The sequence below is a fragment of the Cherax quadricarinatus genome, chromosome 89, assembly GCF_038502225.1.
Source record: "Cherax quadricarinatus isolate ZL_2023a chromosome 89, ASM3850222v1, whole genome shotgun sequence".
Taxonomy (NCBI): Eukaryota; Metazoa; Arthropoda; class Malacostraca; order Decapoda; family Parastacidae; genus Cherax; species Cherax quadricarinatus.
Genome location: NC_091380.1, coordinates 2216799 through 2238461, shown reverse-complemented (window position 1 = coordinate 2238461; position 21663 = coordinate 2216799). Strand labels below are relative to the sequence as shown.

The 21663-nt window shown below is 38.9% G+C and overlaps 1 protein-coding gene across 1 annotated transcript in view; it reads left to right on the top strand.

Moving 5' to 3' along the window:
• LOC128696078 (Ribosomal protein S6 kinase II) overlaps positions 1-21663 on the top strand; it is a 109197-nt gene that overhangs the window by 70237 nt on the left and 17297 nt on the right. The window contains 5 exon segments of the mRNA XM_070104069.1: positions 10196-10302; positions 11121-11298; positions 12020-12185; positions 15995-16156; positions 16726-16868. Coding sequence (XP_069960170.1) covers positions 10196-10302; positions 11121-11298; positions 12020-12185; positions 15995-16156; positions 16726-16868 — 756 coding nt within the window.

The following is a 21663-nucleotide window of genomic DNA, read 5'->3' as shown; positions in this document are numbered from 1 at the left end:
GCAACAACAAGTAAGAGGGAGGTGAAAGTGTATAAACTAAGGGAGGAGGAAGTTCGGGTGAGATATAAGCGACTATTGGCAGAAAGGTGGGCTAGTGCAAAGATGAGTAGTGGGGGGGTTGAAGAGGGTTGGAATAGTTTTAAAAATGCAGTATTAGAATGTGGGGCAGAAGTTTGTGGTTATAGGAGGGTGGGGGCAGGAGGAAAGAGGAGTGATTGGTGGAATGATGAAGTAAAGGGTGTGATAAAAGAGAAAAAGGTAGCTTATGAGAGGTTTTTACAAAGCAGAAGTGTTATAAGAAGAGCAGAGTATATGGAGAGTAAAAGAAAGGTAAAGAGAGTGGTGAGAGAGTGCAAAAGGAGAGCAGATGATAGAGTGGGAGAGGCACTGTCAAGAAATTTTAATGAAAATAAGAAAAAATTTTGGAGTGAGTTAAACAAGTTAAGAAAGCCTAGGGAAAATATGGATTTGTCAGTTAAAAACAGAGTAGGGGAGTTAGTAGATGGGGAGATGGAGGTATTGGGAAGATGGCGAGAATATTTTGAGGAACTTTTAAATGTTAAGGAAGAAACAGAGGCAGTAATTTCATGCACTGGTCAGGGAGGTATACCATCTTTTAGGAGTGAAGAAGAGCAGAATGTAAGTGTGGGGGAGGTACGTGAGGCATTACGTAAAATGAAAGGGGGTAAAGCAGCTGGAACTGATGGGATCATGACAGAAATGTTAAAAGCAGGGGGGGATATAGTGTTGGAGTGGTTGGTACTTTTGTTTAATAAATGTATGAAAGAGGGGAAGGTACCTAGGGATTGGCAGAGAGCATGTATAGTCCCTTTATATAAAGGGAAAGGGGACAAAAGAGACTGTAAAAATTATAGAGGAATAAGCTTACTGAGTATACCAGGAAAAGTGTACGGTAGGGTTATAATTGAAAGAATTAGAGGTAAGACAGAATGTAGGATTGCGGATGAGCAAGGAGGTTTTAGAGTGGGTAGGGGATGTGTAGATCAGGTGTTTACATTGAAGCATATATGTGAACAGTATTTAGATAAAGATAGGGAAGTTTTTATTGCATTTATGGATTTAGAAAAGGCATATGATAGAGTGGATAGAGGAGCAATGTGGCAGATGTTGCAAGTATATGGAATAGGTGGTAAGTTATTAAATGCTGTAAAGAGTTTTTATGAGGATAGTGAGGCTCAGGTTAGGGTGTGTAGAAGAGAGGGAGACTACTTCCCGGTAAAAGTAGGTCTTAGACAGGGATGTGTAATGTCACCATGGTTGTTTAATATATTTATAGATGGGGTTGTAAAGGAAGTAAATGCTAGGGTGTTTGGGAGAGGGGTGGGATTAAATTATGGGGAATCAAATTCAAAATGGGAATTGACACAGTTACTTTTTGCTGATGATACTGTGCTTATGGGAGATTCTAAAGAAAAATTGCAAAGGTTAGTGGATGAGTTTGGGAATGTGTGTAAAGGTAGAAAGTTGAAAGTGAACATAGAAAAGAGTAAGGTGATGAGGGTGTCAAATGATTTAGATAAAGAAAAATTGGATATCAAATTGGGGAGGAGGAGTATGGAAGAAGTGAATGTTTTCAGATACTTGGGAGTTGACGTGTCGGCGGATGGATTTATGAAGGATGAGGTTAATCATAGAATTGATGAGGGAAAAAAGGTGAGTGGTGCGTTGAGGTATATGTGGAGTCAAAAAACGTTATCTATGGAGGCAAAGAAGGGAATGTATGAAAGTATAGTAGTACCAACACTCTTATATGGGTGACCCTGTCAGTAAACAAATTCGTTGCTAAACAAGGAGCATACTACATAATGGTAGTGGATTTTTGTCAACTCTCTTTGATATTGTTTTAGTGTCACCTTTGTGCCAGTTATAACATTTCTGGTATGTTTTTAAATGTTTATACAGCAGTGTACTGTATATTGTAATAAACAGAATTGAGGAAATCAGCTCTAATATACATTATTTAGGTATAAATACTGGTCAGAGAGCCCATTGTAAGTCTGAGGCGTCGGTAAACGAGTACGTCGCTAAGTGAGGAGAGGCTGTGTGTACTTCATATTTTTTGGAGTTCTTTGTCAAGTCTTGACATCACTGGTAATTAAAAAAAATACAATGAATTTTTAATACATTTTATTATATTGTGTGCTGTATATTCAAGAATTTGATCTTCAACATTTGCAAGACATTATTGCCACTTTGGTCATATTGTGGTTTACGTAATACATGACCACAGTACAGTAGAGTAGAGCCAGGAAAGTAGTGATTTGCCCTATTCTGAGCACAGCTGTCTGATACATTATTTGCTCATTTATCAATATAAGTTTCTTATTCAATCTTGTAGCTCAGTGGTAGAGTTAGACTTGCAATTGAATGATCTGGATTCAATCCTGGAGTGCGTGGAGACATTAACCAAGGTTCCTTAAACCTGTTTTCTCTGTTCATCAAGCAGTACACAAGTATTGTATTTGAGTGTTTTGTCAACTGTTGTGGGTGGCATCCTGGGATATGGTGGTATGCCTTAGAGATGCTGGATATCTTCCTTATACTAGTACTAGATCAGGCAGGCTATGATGGCTATGTGTGCATGCAGGATGCAAGCATAAATAACCTCTCTCCTATGTGCAGGTTATTTGTGTCTTGTTCCAGTCACGACATTGTGCCTTTTTCCTCTTCATAAATAACCTGGTTGATCACATTGTCATCAGGGAGCCTGGCCTCTGGCTGGGCTGTGAGGATAGGAGAATCCTCAAAGCTGGTCACAGATAGAGGAGAGATAAAAGATTCTTTTATTAAATGAACTGAGGTAGGATAACAAGTTTCAAGTGCAGTGACGACGTCAAGTGCAGTGACGACGTCAAGTGCAGTGACGACGTCAAGTGCAGTGACGACGTCAAGTGCAGTGACAACGTCAAGTGCAGTGACGACGTCAAGTGCAGTGACAACGTCAAGTGCAGTGACAACGTCAAGTGCAGTGACAACGTCAAGTGCAGTATCTCTCGTGAAACCTGTTTAGAAGAACTGAAATTATTCAGCTCTGCAAGATGAAGGTTAAGAGGTGGTTCAGTTAAAATATTTGAAATTATCAAAGAATTTTACTGTTTTGATTCAGAAAAATATCAAAAGATCTTCCAGTCAAACATAATGTGACAGTGATTTGAAAATACTGTAATAGGTCATTGCTTTTGGTCCAAGTGAGAAGCTTTCTTTTTGAGTAGTTAACATAGACCAAACTGTCAGATGTAGTATTTAAGACATACTCTTACTGTATAGACATAAGCAGGCTGGATAAATACCTAGCTTTAAGTCTGACTTTGATTTTCTCTCTCTTTCCCTTGAGTCTCAGTTCCTTTAGGGGAGAGTCCATGATGCTTGCTGAGGATGAACTCTTGCTCCAAGAACTTGGAGCTGCCCTTCTCTTCCTTGGCTCAAATCTGAATTATGTCCCCTTTTTCTAAGTGCTGTATGACCCCTACAAGTCTAGCACTTACCCTGAATATGGTAATAGAGCCTTCATAAAACTTCCCACGATGAGGTTGTTTGGGCACGGTAGTTTGGTTCTCTTTTATTTGCTTAGTATAACACAAAATAAAATGGACTTTATTGAGTGTAAATGAATCATGTTTCAAACAGTATCAGTTTTCAAGTATCAGTATCAGTTTTAAGTTGTTCTTGGTGAAAACTATTTAAGAAATTGAGTTAGTAATATCTGTGACTACCAGTATTCCTTAAAAATCACTGATTCATAACTAACTTCTCTCTCTTTAGTGTCTCAGTCATATTAAGGAGAGTTTAAGTTGCCCTGATTTTTCAACTTTTTCAGTTGACTATCTTCTAAGTTTCCTTTTGTTGTTACAACTTTAAAGTTCTTTGTCTTTCTTGATATCATTCAGCTTTGAGGAGGAATCGAATACAACAACAACAACAACAACAACAACAACAACAACAACTGTTTGTTTATAACTTGATGAAGTAATGAATAATGTAAGACATCAGAATTACTCTTCTGAATAGAGTATGTACTTGCTATTCCTCACACATTCCCATATATTAACAATTTAATCAAAAATTCTTGAAGCATTGATAAATTTTTGGGATACTTGCATGACAAGAATTAACTGATAGAACGATTTTGTTCTCTTGTTCATTTTTTATCTTGTACTAAACAGTACTCCTATCTTCAGAGGACATGCATAACACCCATGAATGGGTATTGTTATTCAGCACTGACAAGATACAGTATTGCAACTGCCTAATTAACCCTTTGACTGTCGCAACCCCCAATCCTGAGGTGTCTCCTGGTGTCGCAAAATTTAAAAAAAAAAAAAAATATTTTTCTTATGAAATGATAGAGAATCTTTTCCCGATTGTAATGACACCAAAAAAACGAAATTTGATGGAAAACTGACGGAATTATCCTCTCGCGAAGTTAGCGACCTTGGCGCTGTTTACAAATCGGCGATTTCGCGCACTTTGAGCCCTATTTTCGGCTAATTCCATTGTTCCAGTCGCCCAAACTCATAGCTATTTCTTTAGAACTCCATTTTTTCTATCGATTGAGTACAAGAAACTGCCCATTTACCGATTTCAACTACCTAATAATGTGGTCAGAAATTTGCAATTTGGCCAATTTCACGAAAACTAAAAAATATGACAATTTCAAAATAAGGTCCAGAATGAACAATGCAGACATTCCTGGCTCTAAAATAACATTTTCTTTGCTCATCAGTCATGTCTCCAGGCCTCTCTGATATTACTCTTGCTTTCTATTTTGAATTTTTATTCAAACAAAAAATAGAAGACTTACTATTATGCAGACTACTGCAATACTGTAATAATTGTATAAATAACATCAATCCATTCATGACTGCATATTAGAATGGCTAGTTGAACATTTATTGGACAATGGCATCATTTGTTTACTTTTGAACATTGGCAAAAATCAAACATTTCCCCTACTTTGAGCTCCATTTCTAGGTTCTTTTTATAGTAAAATCAATCAAAATTACCTCTATTTCTATAGTATGTTTTCCATTCTATCAAATGAGACCAAGAAAACGAGAATACAACCATAAATACTTACCGAAAATAGACCACAAAGTCGGCATTTTAATTAAAAAAACGGTTGGATTTTTTTTTTCTCATTATGCACTGTGTGCTCCAGGATTTTTTTATATGGTGCACACTGACCATGGAGACCGAAAATAGACCACAAAGTCGGCATTTTAATTAAGAAAACGGTTGGATTTTTTTTTTCTCATTATGCACTGTGTGCTCCAGGATTTTTTTATATGGTGCACACTGACCATGGAGACCCATTCTCTCACATGTGGGCCCACCAGCTTTCTCCTGCTTGATTTGAAGCCGCTAGAATTTATGAGTATATATACGTCAAACACGGTACCTCGTAAGACGTAAATATACGGCCGCGACAGTCAAAGGGTTAATATTGGGTTTCACAGACTGAATAATTTCTGTCATGAATTTTAATTACAGTAACCTGCCATAATGGTGCAGAACTGTAAAGTTGCTTCTGCATATTATTGTTGCAATGTTTTTTTTTTCTTAATTTTAATGCATCAGACTTAGACTGTATCAAATAATTTAATTGTCTTTGGCTGTATCTCAATTTTGAGTATATTTTGCTTCCTTGGAACACCATTTCCATACTTTACTCTTAGGTAATTACATTTCTTGTTTTGGATCACCCTGCCTTGGTGGGAGACAGCCAGAGTATTAAAAGAAAAATGATATTTGACGTTTGAATGTAGCTAAAGACTTGAGCTTTTCAGCATGTCCATAAACTGATAAGTAAGACACATGTGCAACAGTTAGGAATCATTATTCTGGAACATATCACTTACACAATGGGCTTCTTCAGTAGAATACAGAGACAGCAGAAGCAGTAGAGACGTAAAGATGGTGTGATCCGTCTTATCATCTTGTTGGTATTGTATACCATTATTATATTCACAGTGTCACTAATCTGTCCAGCTCACAGTGATTTTCACACTAGTTTATAACATTTCTCAAATATTTCAGGCAGAAGATTTAACATATACATAATAAAACAAATTTTTATGAAGTATAGTCAGCAAGTTCCTATAAGTTTACTTGTACGTCCTGCTTAACTCTATACATCTCTCTCCACCACTCACACACACACACACACACACACACACACACACACGCACACACACACCTCTTGTGTACTTATGTACACCTTAAGTTTCTGTATACAATACTGACAAGATGAGGAATTACATACATGTGCAACGTCTGGGTATCTTTATTGTAGACGTTTTGCCATCCAGTGACTTTATCAATACAGATTCAAGGACATAACAGGAAGACAGTAGAACTATAAAGTCAGTGGATGGTGAAATGTCTACTATAAAGATACCCAGAGGTTGCACATAATGTCTTAATTCTTCAGCATAAGTTTCTACTTGTTTACTACAAAGTCATGCCTTCACAAGTACCAAGACCACCATACATTGCTTATGTTATGGACTAGTTAAGTATAATTGAACATGATTCCCATATTTTACATTAGATCTTAGCTCAAAGCTTTGGTGTTCTTTGTTGTTCTAACAATGATTTCTCATGTTACAGTTTTTAAACTGCAACATTAACACCCCTCCTTCAGAGTGCAGGCACTGTACTTCCCATCTCCAGGACTCAAGTCCGGCCTGCCGGTTTCCCTGAATCCCTTCATAAATGTTACTTTGCTCACACTCCAACAGCACGTCAAGTATTAAAAACCATTTGTCTCCATTCACTCCTATCAAACACGCTCACGCATGCCCGCTGGAAGTCCAAGCCCCTCGCACACAAAACCTCCTTTACCCCCTCCCTCCAACCTTTCCTAGGCCGATCCCTACCCAGTCTGTAGTGGAAGGAAGGCGGGGTATGGGTCGGCCTAGGAAAGGTTGGAGGGAGGGGGTAAAGGAGGTTTTGTGTGCGAGGGGCTTGGACTTCCAGTGGGCATGCTTGAGCATGTTTGATAGGAGTGAATGGAGACGAATGGTTTTTAATACTTGACGTGCTGTTGGAGTGTGAGCAAAGTAACATTTATGAAGGGGTTCAGGGAAACCGGCAGGCCGGACTTGAGTCCTGGAGATGGGAAGTACAGTGCCTGCACTCTGAAGGAGGGGTGTTAATGTTGCAGTTTAAAAACTGTAGTGTAAAGCACCCTTCTGGCAAGACAATGATGGAGTGAATGATGGTGAAAGTTTTTCTTTTTCGGGCCACCCTGCCTTGGTGGGAATCGGCCAGTGTGATAATAAAAAATAAAATTTTAAACATTTAAGATCAATCTAATGAAAGAACTATTTTTAATATAAATTGATTTATATACTATACATTGTACATTAATTTCCTAGTATTCTTTTTTTATTCATGTTTATGTATATTATAATGACTAATTTAGTAAATTTAAAGTGTATTGCAACATTAAAATGTTAGTCTGAGGGAACATAATATATAAAAGCCCTTCACTCACATAATAACCTGAGAAAGTATTCTTCATCTTCCATTGGATAGTCTTGTATAGGTGAGTGTTGTCTTGAGTCTCATGATGACACCCAATCTCATCCCAGTAGAACTGCATCCTAAACTTTGATGAAATACTGTACAGTACAGTAGGATCCCCATACCTGCAGGGGATGTGTTCCAAGGACCTGCTGTGGATACTGAAACTGTGGATAGTAGCAAACCTTATATATAAGTCCTATGCATCTGTATTATCAAGTTTAATTGATAAATTATGCACAAAAAGTGGAGAATTATCACTTTTTCACTAATGGGAAGTGCTTCATGGTTTCTCTTAGGCTTCGAAAAACTTCTGCCATCACTTTGAGGCTATTATTAAGCAAAATTTAGGGTTATTTTTGGACCACAGTAAACTGTGAATAACTGAAACCGCAGATACCAGACCTGCAGATAACGGGGTCCTGCTGTGCTCTGCTTGCAATTCATATTTAATCCAAAATTTTGAGATGATGTTTATCTGACCTGGATCTGTATGTTTAGAATGGCACAAGGTGCTGTCTGGTTTTTGTCTCCAGTTAGTGGGTTAGTTTCGAGATATTCCATGGCATTGTGAGTTTTACACAAATAACCCACACTTATGATATTTTGGTCTGACTTGGAGCAATAACTGTTGACACATATTGTGTGACTAGTTAATGGTTCAAGTTGGGCCAAAACATTGTCACGAGTTTCTCTTATGTGCGGGTTATTTGTTTATTGTTCCAGTAATGATATTGTGCCTTATTGTTCTTTTTTGTGTCTTTTATTTTTCTTTATTTGCACTGATTGTTACCTGGAGTTTACCTGGAGAGAGTTCCGGGGGTCAACGCCCCCGCGGCCCGGTCTGTGACCAGGCCTCCTGGTGGATCACAGCCTGATCAACCAGGCTGTTACTGCTGGCTGCAAGCAAACCAACGTACGAGCCACAGCCCGGCTGGTCAGGAACCGACTTTAGGTGCTTGTCCAGTACCCGCTTGAAGACAGCCAGGGGTTTATTGGTAATCCCCCTTATGTATGCTGGGAGGCAGTTGAACAGTCTTGGGCCCCTGACACTTATTGTATGGTCTCTTAACGTGCTAGTGACACCCCTGCTTTTCATTGGGGGGATGTTGCATCGTCTGCCAAGTCTTTTGCTTTCGTAGTGAGTGATTTTCGTGTGCAAGTTCGGTACTAGTCCCTCTAGGATTTTCCAGGTGTATATAATCATGTCTCTCTCCCTCCTGCGTTCCAGGGAATACAGGTTCAGGAACCTCAAGCGCTCCCAGTAATTGAGTACAGTGTTAGCTGTGTTTAGCTCACGATCCCTCACAAAAGTCATAAGAAAGCATGAACTTGATTGTTAGAAAGGCTAGACAGCTAAGAAGTTGACAAAAAGATGTAAAAGTGAAAAAGCCTTTGTTGTAATGATATTTTATTCAAGGTAGCTTAAAGTTACACAGAGAAAACATGTCAACTACTACAGTGGAACCTCAGTGTTGGAATGTGCTGGACCTCAAACAAACTGGAGTCTGAACAATTTTGTTTAGAGGAAATTGACCCGATCTTTGAATGTTTTTCTGGAGTCTGAATGTGCCGATTTGTGTAAAATTCAGCTCACTTCAAAAGTGCTTTGACACTGACCTAACTCTCAAGAAACTTTTGGAAGAGTCGGTTCAACATCTTCAGGTTTGTGAGGCTCATAATTAAAGTCTGGGAAATGTTGTTTCAGATATCAAACTTTTTGCAGTTTGAACACCACCTAGGAACCAATTAAGTTCAAACACTGAAGTTCCACTGTACTTATATACAAGTTGTGTAGCCTGGTGAGGTGTGAGGTCATGATCTTTGTTATGTGACCCAGGTTGCTGTATGAGCGAGGTGATGTCAGGTGATGTAAGAGAATTTAGGTTAGAGGTGTTGTAAGTGTGAATGCTCCTTGGTTTTGCTCTTGAGTATTTTAGGTCTGGATGATGGTGGTGGCTTCCATATACTTCATCGTGATTCTGTCATGTTCATATAGTCCATTAAACTCAGTAAAAATTATCATTCTAAAAACTGTATTCCATTGTAGTGCAGGGTTACAGGTGTGCATGTATCACCTTGCTAATTCATGTTCCACCTTGGTACAAAATAGGTGTGTGGGCATCACCTGGCCAGCCCATATTCCAGCCCACATGACACTTTCTCTACATTTATGAAGGGATTCAGAAAAACAAGTTAGCTAGGCTTGAGTCCTGGAGGTAAAACATACAGTGCCTGCACTCTGAAGGATGGGTGGGGATGTTATGGTCCTGGAGTGGGAAGTACAGTGCCTGCATTTTGAAGGATAGGAGGAGATGTTACAGTATTGGAGGTGGGAGGTACACTGCCTGCACTCTGAAGGATAGGTGGAAATGTTACGGTCCTGAGGAGGGAAGTACAGTGCCTGCACTCTGAAGGATAGGTGGAAATGTTACGGTCCTGGGGAGGGAAGTACAGTGCCTGCACTCTGAAGGACGGGTAAGGCTGTTGCTATTTGGAGGGTCATCCAGAGTTCTGTGCCAGCAGCCTTCTGTCAGCACAGTGAACGAGTGACACTGAAAGTATTTTCTTCTTTTTTTTGGGGGTTACTTGACTTCAGTGAGAGAGAGAGCTGTCGTGTTAAAATTATACATATTTTATTTTCCAGATCATGTTCACAGAAGAGGATGTTAAATTTTATCTAGCAGAATTGGCTTTAGCATTAGATCACCTGCACTCAGTTGGTGTCATCTATAGAGACCTAAAACCTGAAAAGTAAGTTGTATGTCTTTATTGTACTGTATTTACCTAACTCCTCCATGGGGAAGTGAAACAGAATTCTTCCTCCGTAAGCCATGCGTGTTGTAAGAGGCGACTAAAATGCCGGGAGCAAGGGGCTAGTGACCCCTTCTCCTGTATATATTACTAAATGTAAAAGGAGAAACTTTCGTTTTTCCTTTTGCGCCGCCCCACCTCGGTGGGATACGGCCGGTGTGTTGAAAGAAAAGATTTGAAAATATGCAAAAAAAAAACTTAGATCTACTTTTGTAGCACTACACATGTGGACGTAGATCTGCTTGGACCGTTTACGGGTTAAGGAATCAATAAAGTTAGGCCCCCAAAAAAATGCATATGTAGTACACACATCTCCTACCTTAAAATATTTTCATCCTTTGCTTATAGTGAGTAGTTAATATGTTTACTGTAGGAAGTCTGAATCAATGAAGAATGTGTATAATTGAAAGCTTCTGCATTAGCAAAGTGCTGTAAAGCTCGGCCTGCCTGTATAGGCTTTGTTATACAGTGGACCCCCGCTTAACGATTACCTCCGAATGCGACCAATTTTGTAAGTGTATTTATGTAAGTGCGTTTGTACGTGTATGTTTGGGGGTCTCAGATGGACTAATCTACTTCACAATATTTCTTATGGGAACAAATTTGGTCAGTACTGGCACCTGAACATACTTCTGGAGTGAAAAAATATCGTTAACCGGGGGTCCACTGTATTTTGAACATTCTAAATAATTATCACATGCTTTGTTAATAATGTTAATAATCTTAATATTACATCATGATTTCCTGTTAATTTTCAGCATACTCCTGGATGCAGATGGCCATATCTCCCTCACAGACTTCGGCCTGTGTAAAGAAGCTTTGGATGACCAGAAGGCGTATAGTTTCTGTGGCACTGTAGAATATATGGCACCAGAGGTCGTCAACCGCAGGGGTCACAACACAGCAGCAGATTGGTGGTCATTTGGTGTTCTTTTGGTGAGCATTTGGTACTGTTGTGTAACACGTCATTCAAGAACTCACTTTTAGTCGAGTTGTTTTTATTAGCATTCCCATTAATATTAACATCTTTGATGCCTTGCTTACCTACAGAATTTTCTTCAAAAGGGGTGATTATATCAGAAAAATCACTTGGCATTACTATTTAACTATTATCTACTGTTATACCTGTCATACTATTTCCCCTCATTACCATGATATAGAGTAAAACCTCAATAAATGGATTTTGCACATAGTGGACAGAATATTTGCCTAGATATTTGATGTAACAGACTCATTCTGCTGCATTGAGATTTCCATTAGCGATAGTATCCAATAAGCTACCCATACTATGGACTAAGTCCTCTGCATCAAATTTTTTATGTTAGCAGTAGTGTGTGTGTGTTTGGTAATTCTCCATACAGTAGACCAAGTCCTCTACATCAAGATTTTATATGAAAAAAGAAAATATCAATAAAATCATTGGATAATCAAAAATTGTAAATAAGGAAACCTTCAAATTTGTATGGCTGACTGACTATCACTTTATCCCACATCACTTGCTGACATAAGTTCTTTCTGTATTATTCTCTCCTAATGTTCTAGTATAGTATATATGTTTATCCTGCCTAAGTTAAGAAGTGATGATAAAACTTGTTTATTAATTACTGTAGTTTAATTAAGTAGGTTTGTTTATACATTAGTATACGTCTTTTTTCAGTTTGAAATGCTAACGGGAGCATTACCATTCCAAGGGTCAAACCGAAAAGAAACAATGACATTAATTCTTAAAGCTAAATTAGGAATGCCACCGTACCTGAGTCCTGAGGCACAGTCCCTCCTCCGGGCACTCTTCAAAAGAAATCCAGCCAACAGATTAGGTGCAGGTATGTTAGACTTTATAAGCATATAAAGATCATTTAAGTAATTGCCACATATATCTTGAATTCTCATTTTTCTTTCTGTTTGAGAGCATTTATTTATTTTCTGTGAAGTAGTAATCTTTGGGTGTTATAGAGCAAGACCTGCCTACCTGGAGTGTGCTCCAGGGGTCGATTCTCCCATGGCCTAGTCCCAGACCAGGCCTCCCTGGTCATCCAGGCCGAGACCTCAGATTGGACTATAAGAGTAGAAGAACCCTGTGAAACCTTCTCAGATAGTATCCAGTGATGCCGCTATACAGACGTCTGGAATGTTATGCTGGTTCTCTGTACATGTGAAGTTGTTTATATGTGATAAAATCATTTCTACCATCAGTTCTCTGTTTTTTTTCTTTTTTTCAACAAGTCGGCCGTCTCCCACCGAGGCAGGGTGACCCAAAAAAGAAAGAAAATACCCAAAAAGAAAATACTTTCATCATCATTCAACACTTTCACCACACTCGCACATTATCACTGTTTTTGCAGAGGTGCTCAGAATACAACAGTTTAGAAGCATATACGTATAAAGATACACAACATATCCCTCCAAACTGCCAATATTGGCAGTTCTCTGTGTGTAATATAAATTTCTTAATCAGTTAGTGTGTCCTTGACAGTTCCCTGGTACTCTACTCTTGAACATAATAGTTTCACTGGTTCAGCCCCTATAGGCATGTGTTGAGGGCTCGCGTTTGTTTATTAGAAACTGGTAAAAAGATGGGTTTCATAATTATTGTTCTGTTGGACAATGGTTTAGTCATATCCTCTACATGATCAGTGGTTATGTGGCAGGTCAGCTTCATATATTAGTCTGGACATGCCATTACTCTCACCTCAAACCTCCTAGACCATATGCCCAGGTACCTAGTACTCTTACCATAACAGTGAGAGGGTGGAGTGCATTTGTAATGATTATTATGCAAGATGGGAGAGAGAGAGGGTTTAAGAGAAAGAGAGGCAGTCCTGCTGTAACCAGTGCCTTCAGTTCACTTCCTTCACTACAACCCTCCCATGTATATTAGAAATAGGTTTGGGGACAGTACAGTTACATGCCATTGCCCTTTGACATTTCTTTCACAAAAAAGTGCAGGACACCTGTATTGTTGCTGTACGGCCTTTCCTGAAAGGTTCTTCGCAAGCCTTTTATTATTATTATTATTATTATTCCTGCCTCATGCCCGTCAAGAGAGACTTCTGTGTTTTGATGCTGGTGAAGGTCTTTTGAAACATGTTACTGTCCCCTTTTTCCAATCAATCCTAATGACCTCCCACTCCCTATGACCTGGTTACTCATACCTGTAGGTTACCTGAAGACAGTCACAGACGTCATTGCCCCACTGGCAGTCCCAGTCTTGGTTACTGTTCTGAGCTCCCAGGCTGTTAGTGCTAGCCATGCAGACCAGTGGATGGACCACAGCTCAACTCGTTATAAATTGACTTTAGGAATGCATTAAGTTTCCTTTTGAAGACATAAAATAACTAATTGGTTAAAACTAACCATAATTTTTAAAGGGGTGGACCGGTAAGCCAGTGGAAGGCCTCGGTCAGATGACCAAAAGCTCCAATGGTGGGTCATCATCTGACTAAGACCTGCATCAGGAAACACTTGTCCTGTCTCCTGATGAACTTTACCTAACCTCTCTTGACAGCTTTGGGCCTATTGGTAAATCCCCTTAAGCATGAAGGGTGTTAAAGAGTTTTGATCCCTTTACACTCATTGTGGAGCTACTCTTCATTGGAGTTATTCCACGCAATCTACAAAGATTCTTTTATGAAGGTGCTATTGTTATGCATGCTAGGGACATGTCCCTGCAGAATTTTCCAGGTGTAAATTATGATCTATCTTTCTCGCCTAAGTTCCAAATATAGTAATATGGTTTGATTGACTTCAAGTGTTGCCCATAATTTAGGTGCTTGATAGTTTATACAGGCAGTGAAGGTTCTCTGAATCTTCTTTCTTCTTTTAACAAATCGGCTGTATCCCACCGAGGCAGGGTGGCCCACTGAGGCAGGGTGGCCCAAGAAAGAAAAACAAGTTTCTCATTTTAAATTTAGTAACATATACAGGAGAAGGGGTTACTAGCTCCTTGCTCCCGGCATTTTAGCCGCTTCTTATGACACGCATGGCTTATGGAGGAAAAATTCTGTTCCACTTCCCCATGGAGATAAGGGGAATAAACAAGAACAAGAACTAGTAAAAAAATAGAAGAAAACTCAGAGGAGTGTGTATATACAGTGGTACCTAGACTTACGAGTGCCCCAACTTACGAGTTTTCTGAGTTACGAGCCGTCGCTCGGTCAACTTTTTGCTTTGAATTGCAAGCCAAAATCTAAGTTAGGAGCGAGCTTCAGATATGCCGCCACTCACAGGAGAGAGGAAATATCAAAAACCTCGATAATAACCAATGTGCAACATCCTTTCAGTTTTGATATCACTGGTAGTGTCATCCTGCCAGAATGTTCTCTAACTTATGCCCTGAGTAAAGAGAAACAATTATGGAACGTGTAATACATATTCAGCAGGCCGGCTGGTTGGGTGGTTGGCTGGCCAGTGGCTGGCCTGGCTGATTTGCTTTGGCTGTCTCTATCTCCTTCTGTCTGTCTGTATCTATCTCTCTCTCTGTCTATTTGTGTCTCTGTCTGTGTTTGTCTCTATCTCTGTGTCTATCTCTATCTCTGTCTTGCAGGTAAACACAAATCCAGCTATACATAGTCTAAATTATCTATGATAACCCCCAAAAAAAACAGACAAAGTGCTATACTGTGCTTGTAGATATCAGGCATAATAAGCATGACTGGCAAGTAATACACATTTTCACTTGTTCAGGAATCAGACGTGACTGACTCTGCATCATGTGTTATACCTGTTGGTTCATGAGCGGCTCTGAGACAGACAAGTAGAGAGACAGGAAGACAAACATTGGAAGCTAGATAAGCAGAGACAGAGATAAACATAAACAGAACTAGACAGACAGATACAGACAGAAAAAAACAGATAGACAGATATGTTTATGTGTAACAGTGAAAAATAAAGCCAAGGCAGTGCACGATCATCAGATGTCACTCTACGAGTGACACTCCACTGGCAGTGGAGTGACAGACAGACAGAAAAAAAACAGATAGACAGATATGTTTATGTGTAACAGTGAAAAATAAAGCCAAGGCAGTGCACGATCATCAGATGTCATTCCACAAGTGTCACTCCACTGGCAGTGGAGTGACACTCATCTTACACCATGCTTCAAGGAGTTTCATATATACTCCAGCATTTCTAAAACATTGCTGGGACCTGGCGAGAAAGGCTTTTTTAAAAACTCGTAAGCCAAGGTACCACTGTATATGCTTGTACATGCATGTGTAATGTGACGTAAGTGTAAGTAGAAGTAGCAAGACGTACCTGAAATCTTGCATGTTTATGAGACAGAAAAAAGACACCAGCAATCCTACCATCATGTAAAACAATTACAGGCTTCCGTTTTGCACTCACTTGGCAGGACGGTAGTACCTCCCTGAATATACAACAATATTCCATCCTAGGAAGACCAAAATATAATAAAAATTTGTACCTCTCTTCTTGAAATGATGATGAGAAATGTGGTTACGAGGAATAAAAATTAATTGTAAAAAACTGCATCATTTTGTGTTTCTTTAAATACTGCATTGTAAGTTTTATTATTATCATTTATTGATTTTCTTTAACTGCATTGAGCCTTGCATACAGTATAAAGTTTTAAATTTGTATGAAGATTGTAAGAGCAATATTTTAAATCTCACAGGTCCTGAGGGTGTAGATGAACTAAAGCGACACCCATTTTTTGCCTCTATTGACTGGAACAAGTTATTTAATAAGGAAATAGAACCACCTTTTAAGCCTGCAGTTTCCAAAGCTGATGATACCTTCTACTTTGATCAAGAATTCACCACAAGAACACCTAGAGGTAATTTTAATTCATGGGGAGTTTTTATCAACTGAAAAATATTTCTTTACATTACTTAATTTTGTTATTAATACACAAATAACCCACACATAGTAGAAAGAGATTTATGATGATGTTTCAGTCTGACTTGGACCATTAACTAGCCAGTGTTAATGGTCCAAGTCAGACCATTAATTAGTCAGTGTTAATGGCCCAAGTTGAACCATTAATTAGACCAAAACATCATCATAAGTTTCATTCTTCTGCGTGCGGGTTATTTGTGTATTGTTAGTCATGGTATTGTGCATTTTCATTCTTTATTATTACTGGTTATGGTGCTTGCCAAAGGAAAACTATGTGATATTATTTGTACATTACTGTATTATGCAGATATTTTAAATACCCTTATTTGTTTAAACTATTACTTTAAGAGAAATGGGAAATTGTTTGTTTTTCTCTTATTTTACTATCACAAGAGCATTAATCACTGAAACCATCAATAGATACCCAATATTTATTTAAGATGAGCATAGGTTATTAACAGTACCATAGTGTTGTATAGATTTTATTAATAAATTTTTGTCTTGAAGATTCTCCAGGTGTTCCTCCAAGTGCCAATGCTCACCAGATGTTTAAAGGCTTCAGCTTCGTAGCACCTTTCATATTAGACGACCAAGTTGATGGCATTGAAATAATGCAGTCACACCCGGCAGAGAAAACAACACTTAGCAAGGTAGGGCTCGTCCTATGAAAGATCGAAAGGAGGGAGTAAAGGAAGTTTTGAGTGCTAGGGGCTTGGACATCCAACAGGCTTGTGTAAGTTTTATCTAAGTTTTGGCAAGTGGCTTTTTATAATTTGATGTGCTGTTGGAGTGTGAGCAAGGTAACATTTTTGAAAGGATTCAGGGAAACTGGTTAACTGGACTTGAGTCCTGGAGGTGGACAGTAGTGCCTGCATTTTGAAGGAAGGTGTGGTTATCTGAACTGGAATGTCATTGCCTTCTTGGCAAGACAGTAATTGAACGAGTGACAGAGAGAGTTGACTGGAGTGTTTAAAAAATTAAAAATATTATTATTATTACGGGAGGAAGGGACGAAGTAGAATTTTTTTTTTTTCAACACACCGGCCGTATCCCACCAAGGTAGGGTGGCCCAAAAAGAAAAATGAAAGTTTCTGTTTTTAAATTTAGTAATTTATACAGGAGAAGGGGTTACTAGCCCCTTACTCCCGGCATTTTAGTTGCCTCTTACATAACATGCATGGCGTACGGAGGAAGAATTCTGTTCCACTTCCCCATGGAAATAAGAGGAAATAAGCAAGAACAAGAACTAGAAAGAAAATAGAAGAAAACCCAGAAGGGTGTATGTATATATATGCTTGTACATGTATGTGTAGTGTGACCTAAGTGTAAGTAGAAGTAGCAAGACGTACCTGAAATCTTGCATATTTATGAGACAGACAAAAGACACCAACAATCCTACCATCGTGTAAAACAATTACAGGCTTTCTTTCACACTCACTTGGCAGGACGGTAGTACCTCCCTGGGTGGTTGCTGTCTACCAACCTACTACCTAGGACAATATTTTATTATTGTAGTTATTTTGAGGAACTTTCAAATGTCGATGAAGAAAGGGAGGCAGTAATTTCATGCACTGGCCAGGGAGGTATACCATCTTTTAGGAGTGAAGAAGAACAGGATGTGAGTGTGGGAGAGGTGCGTGAGGCATTATGTAGAATGAAAGGGGGTAAAGCGGCTGGAACTGATGGGATCATAACAGAAATGTTAAGAGCAGGGGGAAACATAGTGTTGGATTGGTTGGTACTTTTGTTTAATAAATGTATGAAAGAGGGAAAGGTACCTAGGGATTGGCAGAGAACATGTATAATTCCTTTATATAAAGGGATTGGGACAAAAGAGATTGTAAAAGTTATAGAAAAAGAGATTTGTAAAAGTTATAGAGGAGTTCGTTTACTGAGTATACCAGGAAAAGTATACGGTAGGGTTATAATTGAAAGAATTAGAGGTAAGACAGAATGTAGGATTGCGGATGAGCAAGGAGGTTTCAGAGTGGGTAGGGGATGTGTAGATCAAGTGTTTACATTGAAGCATATATGTGAACAGTATTTAGATAAAGGTAGGGAAGTTTTCATTGCATTTATGGATTTAGAAAAGGCATATGATAGAGTGGATAGAGGAGCAATGTGGCAGATGTTGCAAGTATATGGAATAGGTGGTAAGTTACTAAATGTTGTAAAGAGTGTTTTGGCATGAGGATAGATGAGGGGCTCAGGTTATAATAAAATAAAATAAAGGGTGTTAGTAGAAGAGAGGGAGACTACCTCCCGGTAAAAGTAGGTCTTAGACAGGGATGTGTAATGTCACCATGGTTGTTTAATATATTTATAGATGAGGTTGTAAAAGAAGTAAATGCTAGGGTGTTTGGGAGAGGGGTAGGATTAAATTATGGGGAATCAAATACAAAATGGGAGTTGACACAGTTACTTTTTGCTGATGATACTGTGCTTATGGGAGATTCTAAAGAAAAATTGCAAAGGTTAGTGGACGAGTTTGGGAGAGTGTGTAAAGGTAGAAAGTTGAAAGTGAACATAGAAAAGAGTAAGGTGATGAGGGTATCAAATGATTTAGATAAAGAAAAATTGGATATCAAATTGGAGAGGTGGAGTATGGATGAAGTGAATGTTTTCAGATACTTGGGAGTTGACGTGTCGACAGATGGATTTATGAAGGATGAGGTTAATCATAGAATTGATGAAGGAAAAAAGGTGAGTGGTGCGTTGAGGTATATGTGGAGAGAAAAAACGTTATCTGTGGAGGCAAAGAAGGGAATGTATGAAAGTATAGTAGTACCAACACTCTTATATGGATGTGAAGCTTGGGTTGTAAATGCTGCAGCGAGGAGACGGTTGGAGGCAGTGGAGATGTCCTGTCTAAGGGCAATGTGTGGTGTAAATATTATGCAGAGAATTCGGAGTGTGGAAATTAGGAGGTGTGGAGTTTAAAGTATTAGAGGGCTGAAGAGGGGTTGTTGAGGTGGTTTGGTCATTTAGAGAGAATGTATTTAAGTAGAATGACATGGAGAGCATATAAATCTGTAGGAAAAAGGCGGGGTAGGGGTCATCCTCGAAAAGGTTGGAGGGAGGGGTAAAGGAGGTTTTGTGGGTGAGGGGCTTGGACTTCCAACAAGCATGTATGAGCGTGTTAGATAGGAGTGAATGGAGATGAATGGTATTTGGGACCTGACGATCTGTTGTAGTGTGAGCAGGGTAATATTTAGTGAAGGAATTCAGCAAAACCGGTTATTTTTATATAGCCGGACTTGAGTCCTGGAAATGGGAAGTACAATGTTGCCTGCACTTTAAAGGAGGGGTTTGGGATATTGGCAGTTTGGAGGGATATGTTGTGTATCTTTATATGTGTATGCTTCTAAACTGTTGTATTCTGAGCACCTCTGCAAAAACAGTGATAATGTGTGAGTGTGGTGAAAGTGTTGAATGATGATGAAAGTATTTTCTTTTTGGAGATTTTCTTTCTTTTTGGGTCACCCTGCCTCGGTGGGAGACGGCCAACTTGTTTAAAAAAAAAAAAGTTATTGCAAGGTGTCAAAGGAAAGCAAGGGTAACTACAATATCTTGGATCAAGAGCCTTTCGCTGGCATGATGGTACCCCCTCCCCCTTCTCCCTGATTTTTATTATATCAGGTTCTAAACCAGTAGGAGTCATACAGCATGTGGCAGAATAGGAGGCAATTAGGTTTGATCCAAGGAATGGGAGGTCAGGTCTGTTTCCTTGGATCAAGATACTCTAGCATCATAGTATACAGGAAACAAAAAAGCAGTAGTGGTCTGCTAATTTTAGCATTATGTGCTAAAGTTAGCACTTTTATGAATGTTGAAAATACAGAGTTAAACAGTTATGTGTTTTGGTGGAAATGATTATAGATGTTGACCACATGCATGAGGAAACACTTAGTGTGTCTGACACTATATTGTGTCTTGTATTGAGGAATTTATATGGTAGGGAAGACACACAGCGTGTTCTGCTACACTGCCTCATAAAGGCTGGGGATGAGCTTATTTTAATGAATGGCTTTTATTGTTAGGAGCTAGAGCTTTCTTTTCCCCGCCTTGGATCATCCCTGCTCTCCACTACCCAAACATTTCACGACAAATACAAGTATAGCAGTTTGACATAAATTTTGCTAATGTAGCAGCTTAGTGAAGATGTGAGGCAACACTGTGTTTGTGGCAGCAATGTTGTGTTAGTGCAGCTGATGTCTTGTCTCACTTATATCTGACTATAACTATGTCATCCACCAGTATATCTTGCTCTCACTCACACCATAAATTACCTCTGTATGTAGGTGTTCATGGTATATAAAAATGTAGATCTGTTTTGTAGATATGTTAATGAAATTTATACTTTTATAGGAGGGGTCTGTGATGGAGGTTGCTCACGGCTCTTGATCCAGGAATGGGAGTTTTTCCTTCCCTTTGAGCAATTTTCACTGCCTCCCCATTCGTCCATATGCTCTGTGACCCATACAGGTTTAATGCTTTACTCACAAATATAATTAATGGGGTTTGACAGTACTGGAACCCCTCAAGGAAGGTTCCTTGATGTTGGTGAGGGGCTCTTGATTTAGGGAATTGGATCTGTGCTCCAGTTCCCCGAATTAAGCCTGAATGCCTTCCACATCCCCCCCCCAGGCGCTGTATAATCCTCCGGGTTTAGCGCTTCCCCCTTGATTATAATAATAATTGACAGTACTGGTGAAGGGTTCTTAATTTGAGGTATTTTAGCAATCTTGTTCCTTGGATCAAACCCAGTTCCTGCATCCAACATGCAGGTTTACTGCTTCCCAGTGAATGTAAATAAATCTTGCAACATTGCTATCATGTTGATCAAATGCAACTTAATATCTTGCTATGAATAACAGTATATAATGAGTAGATATGTTCAGGGTATATAAAATACTTTTTATTTTTAGATATGTAGGAAAAACTGTGTGTATGTATGTTTTTTGCATGTATCTAATATATGTATGCTTGTATATATGTATCTGTGTGTGTATGAATGTATCCATTATGTATGTGTATATGTATCTATATGCATGTATCTATTTATGTACATATCTCTGTATGTATCTGTTAGCATGTATCTATGTATTTTCCTCTTGTAATAAAGTTGGTAGAATTACCAACAATATGTAAAGTAAAAGGACACAAGTGCAACTAATGTGACATTTATTGTGGCAACGTTTCGCTCTCCAGGAGCTTTATCAAGCACACGCAAGTGCCTTGAATCAGCACTGATCGCTGTTTCGAATACAATTAAACAAAACAACGGCAGCTTCACCATCTCCGAAGTCTTAGCAAGAATCCTCCTGAAAACAGTAAACCCTGCCATCACATAGTCTCTCCTGTTATACTACACAAAGCACAGAGAGTGAACACTGAAACAAGCTGCCTCATTCCAGTTTATATTTGTCCAACCTATTTTTATGT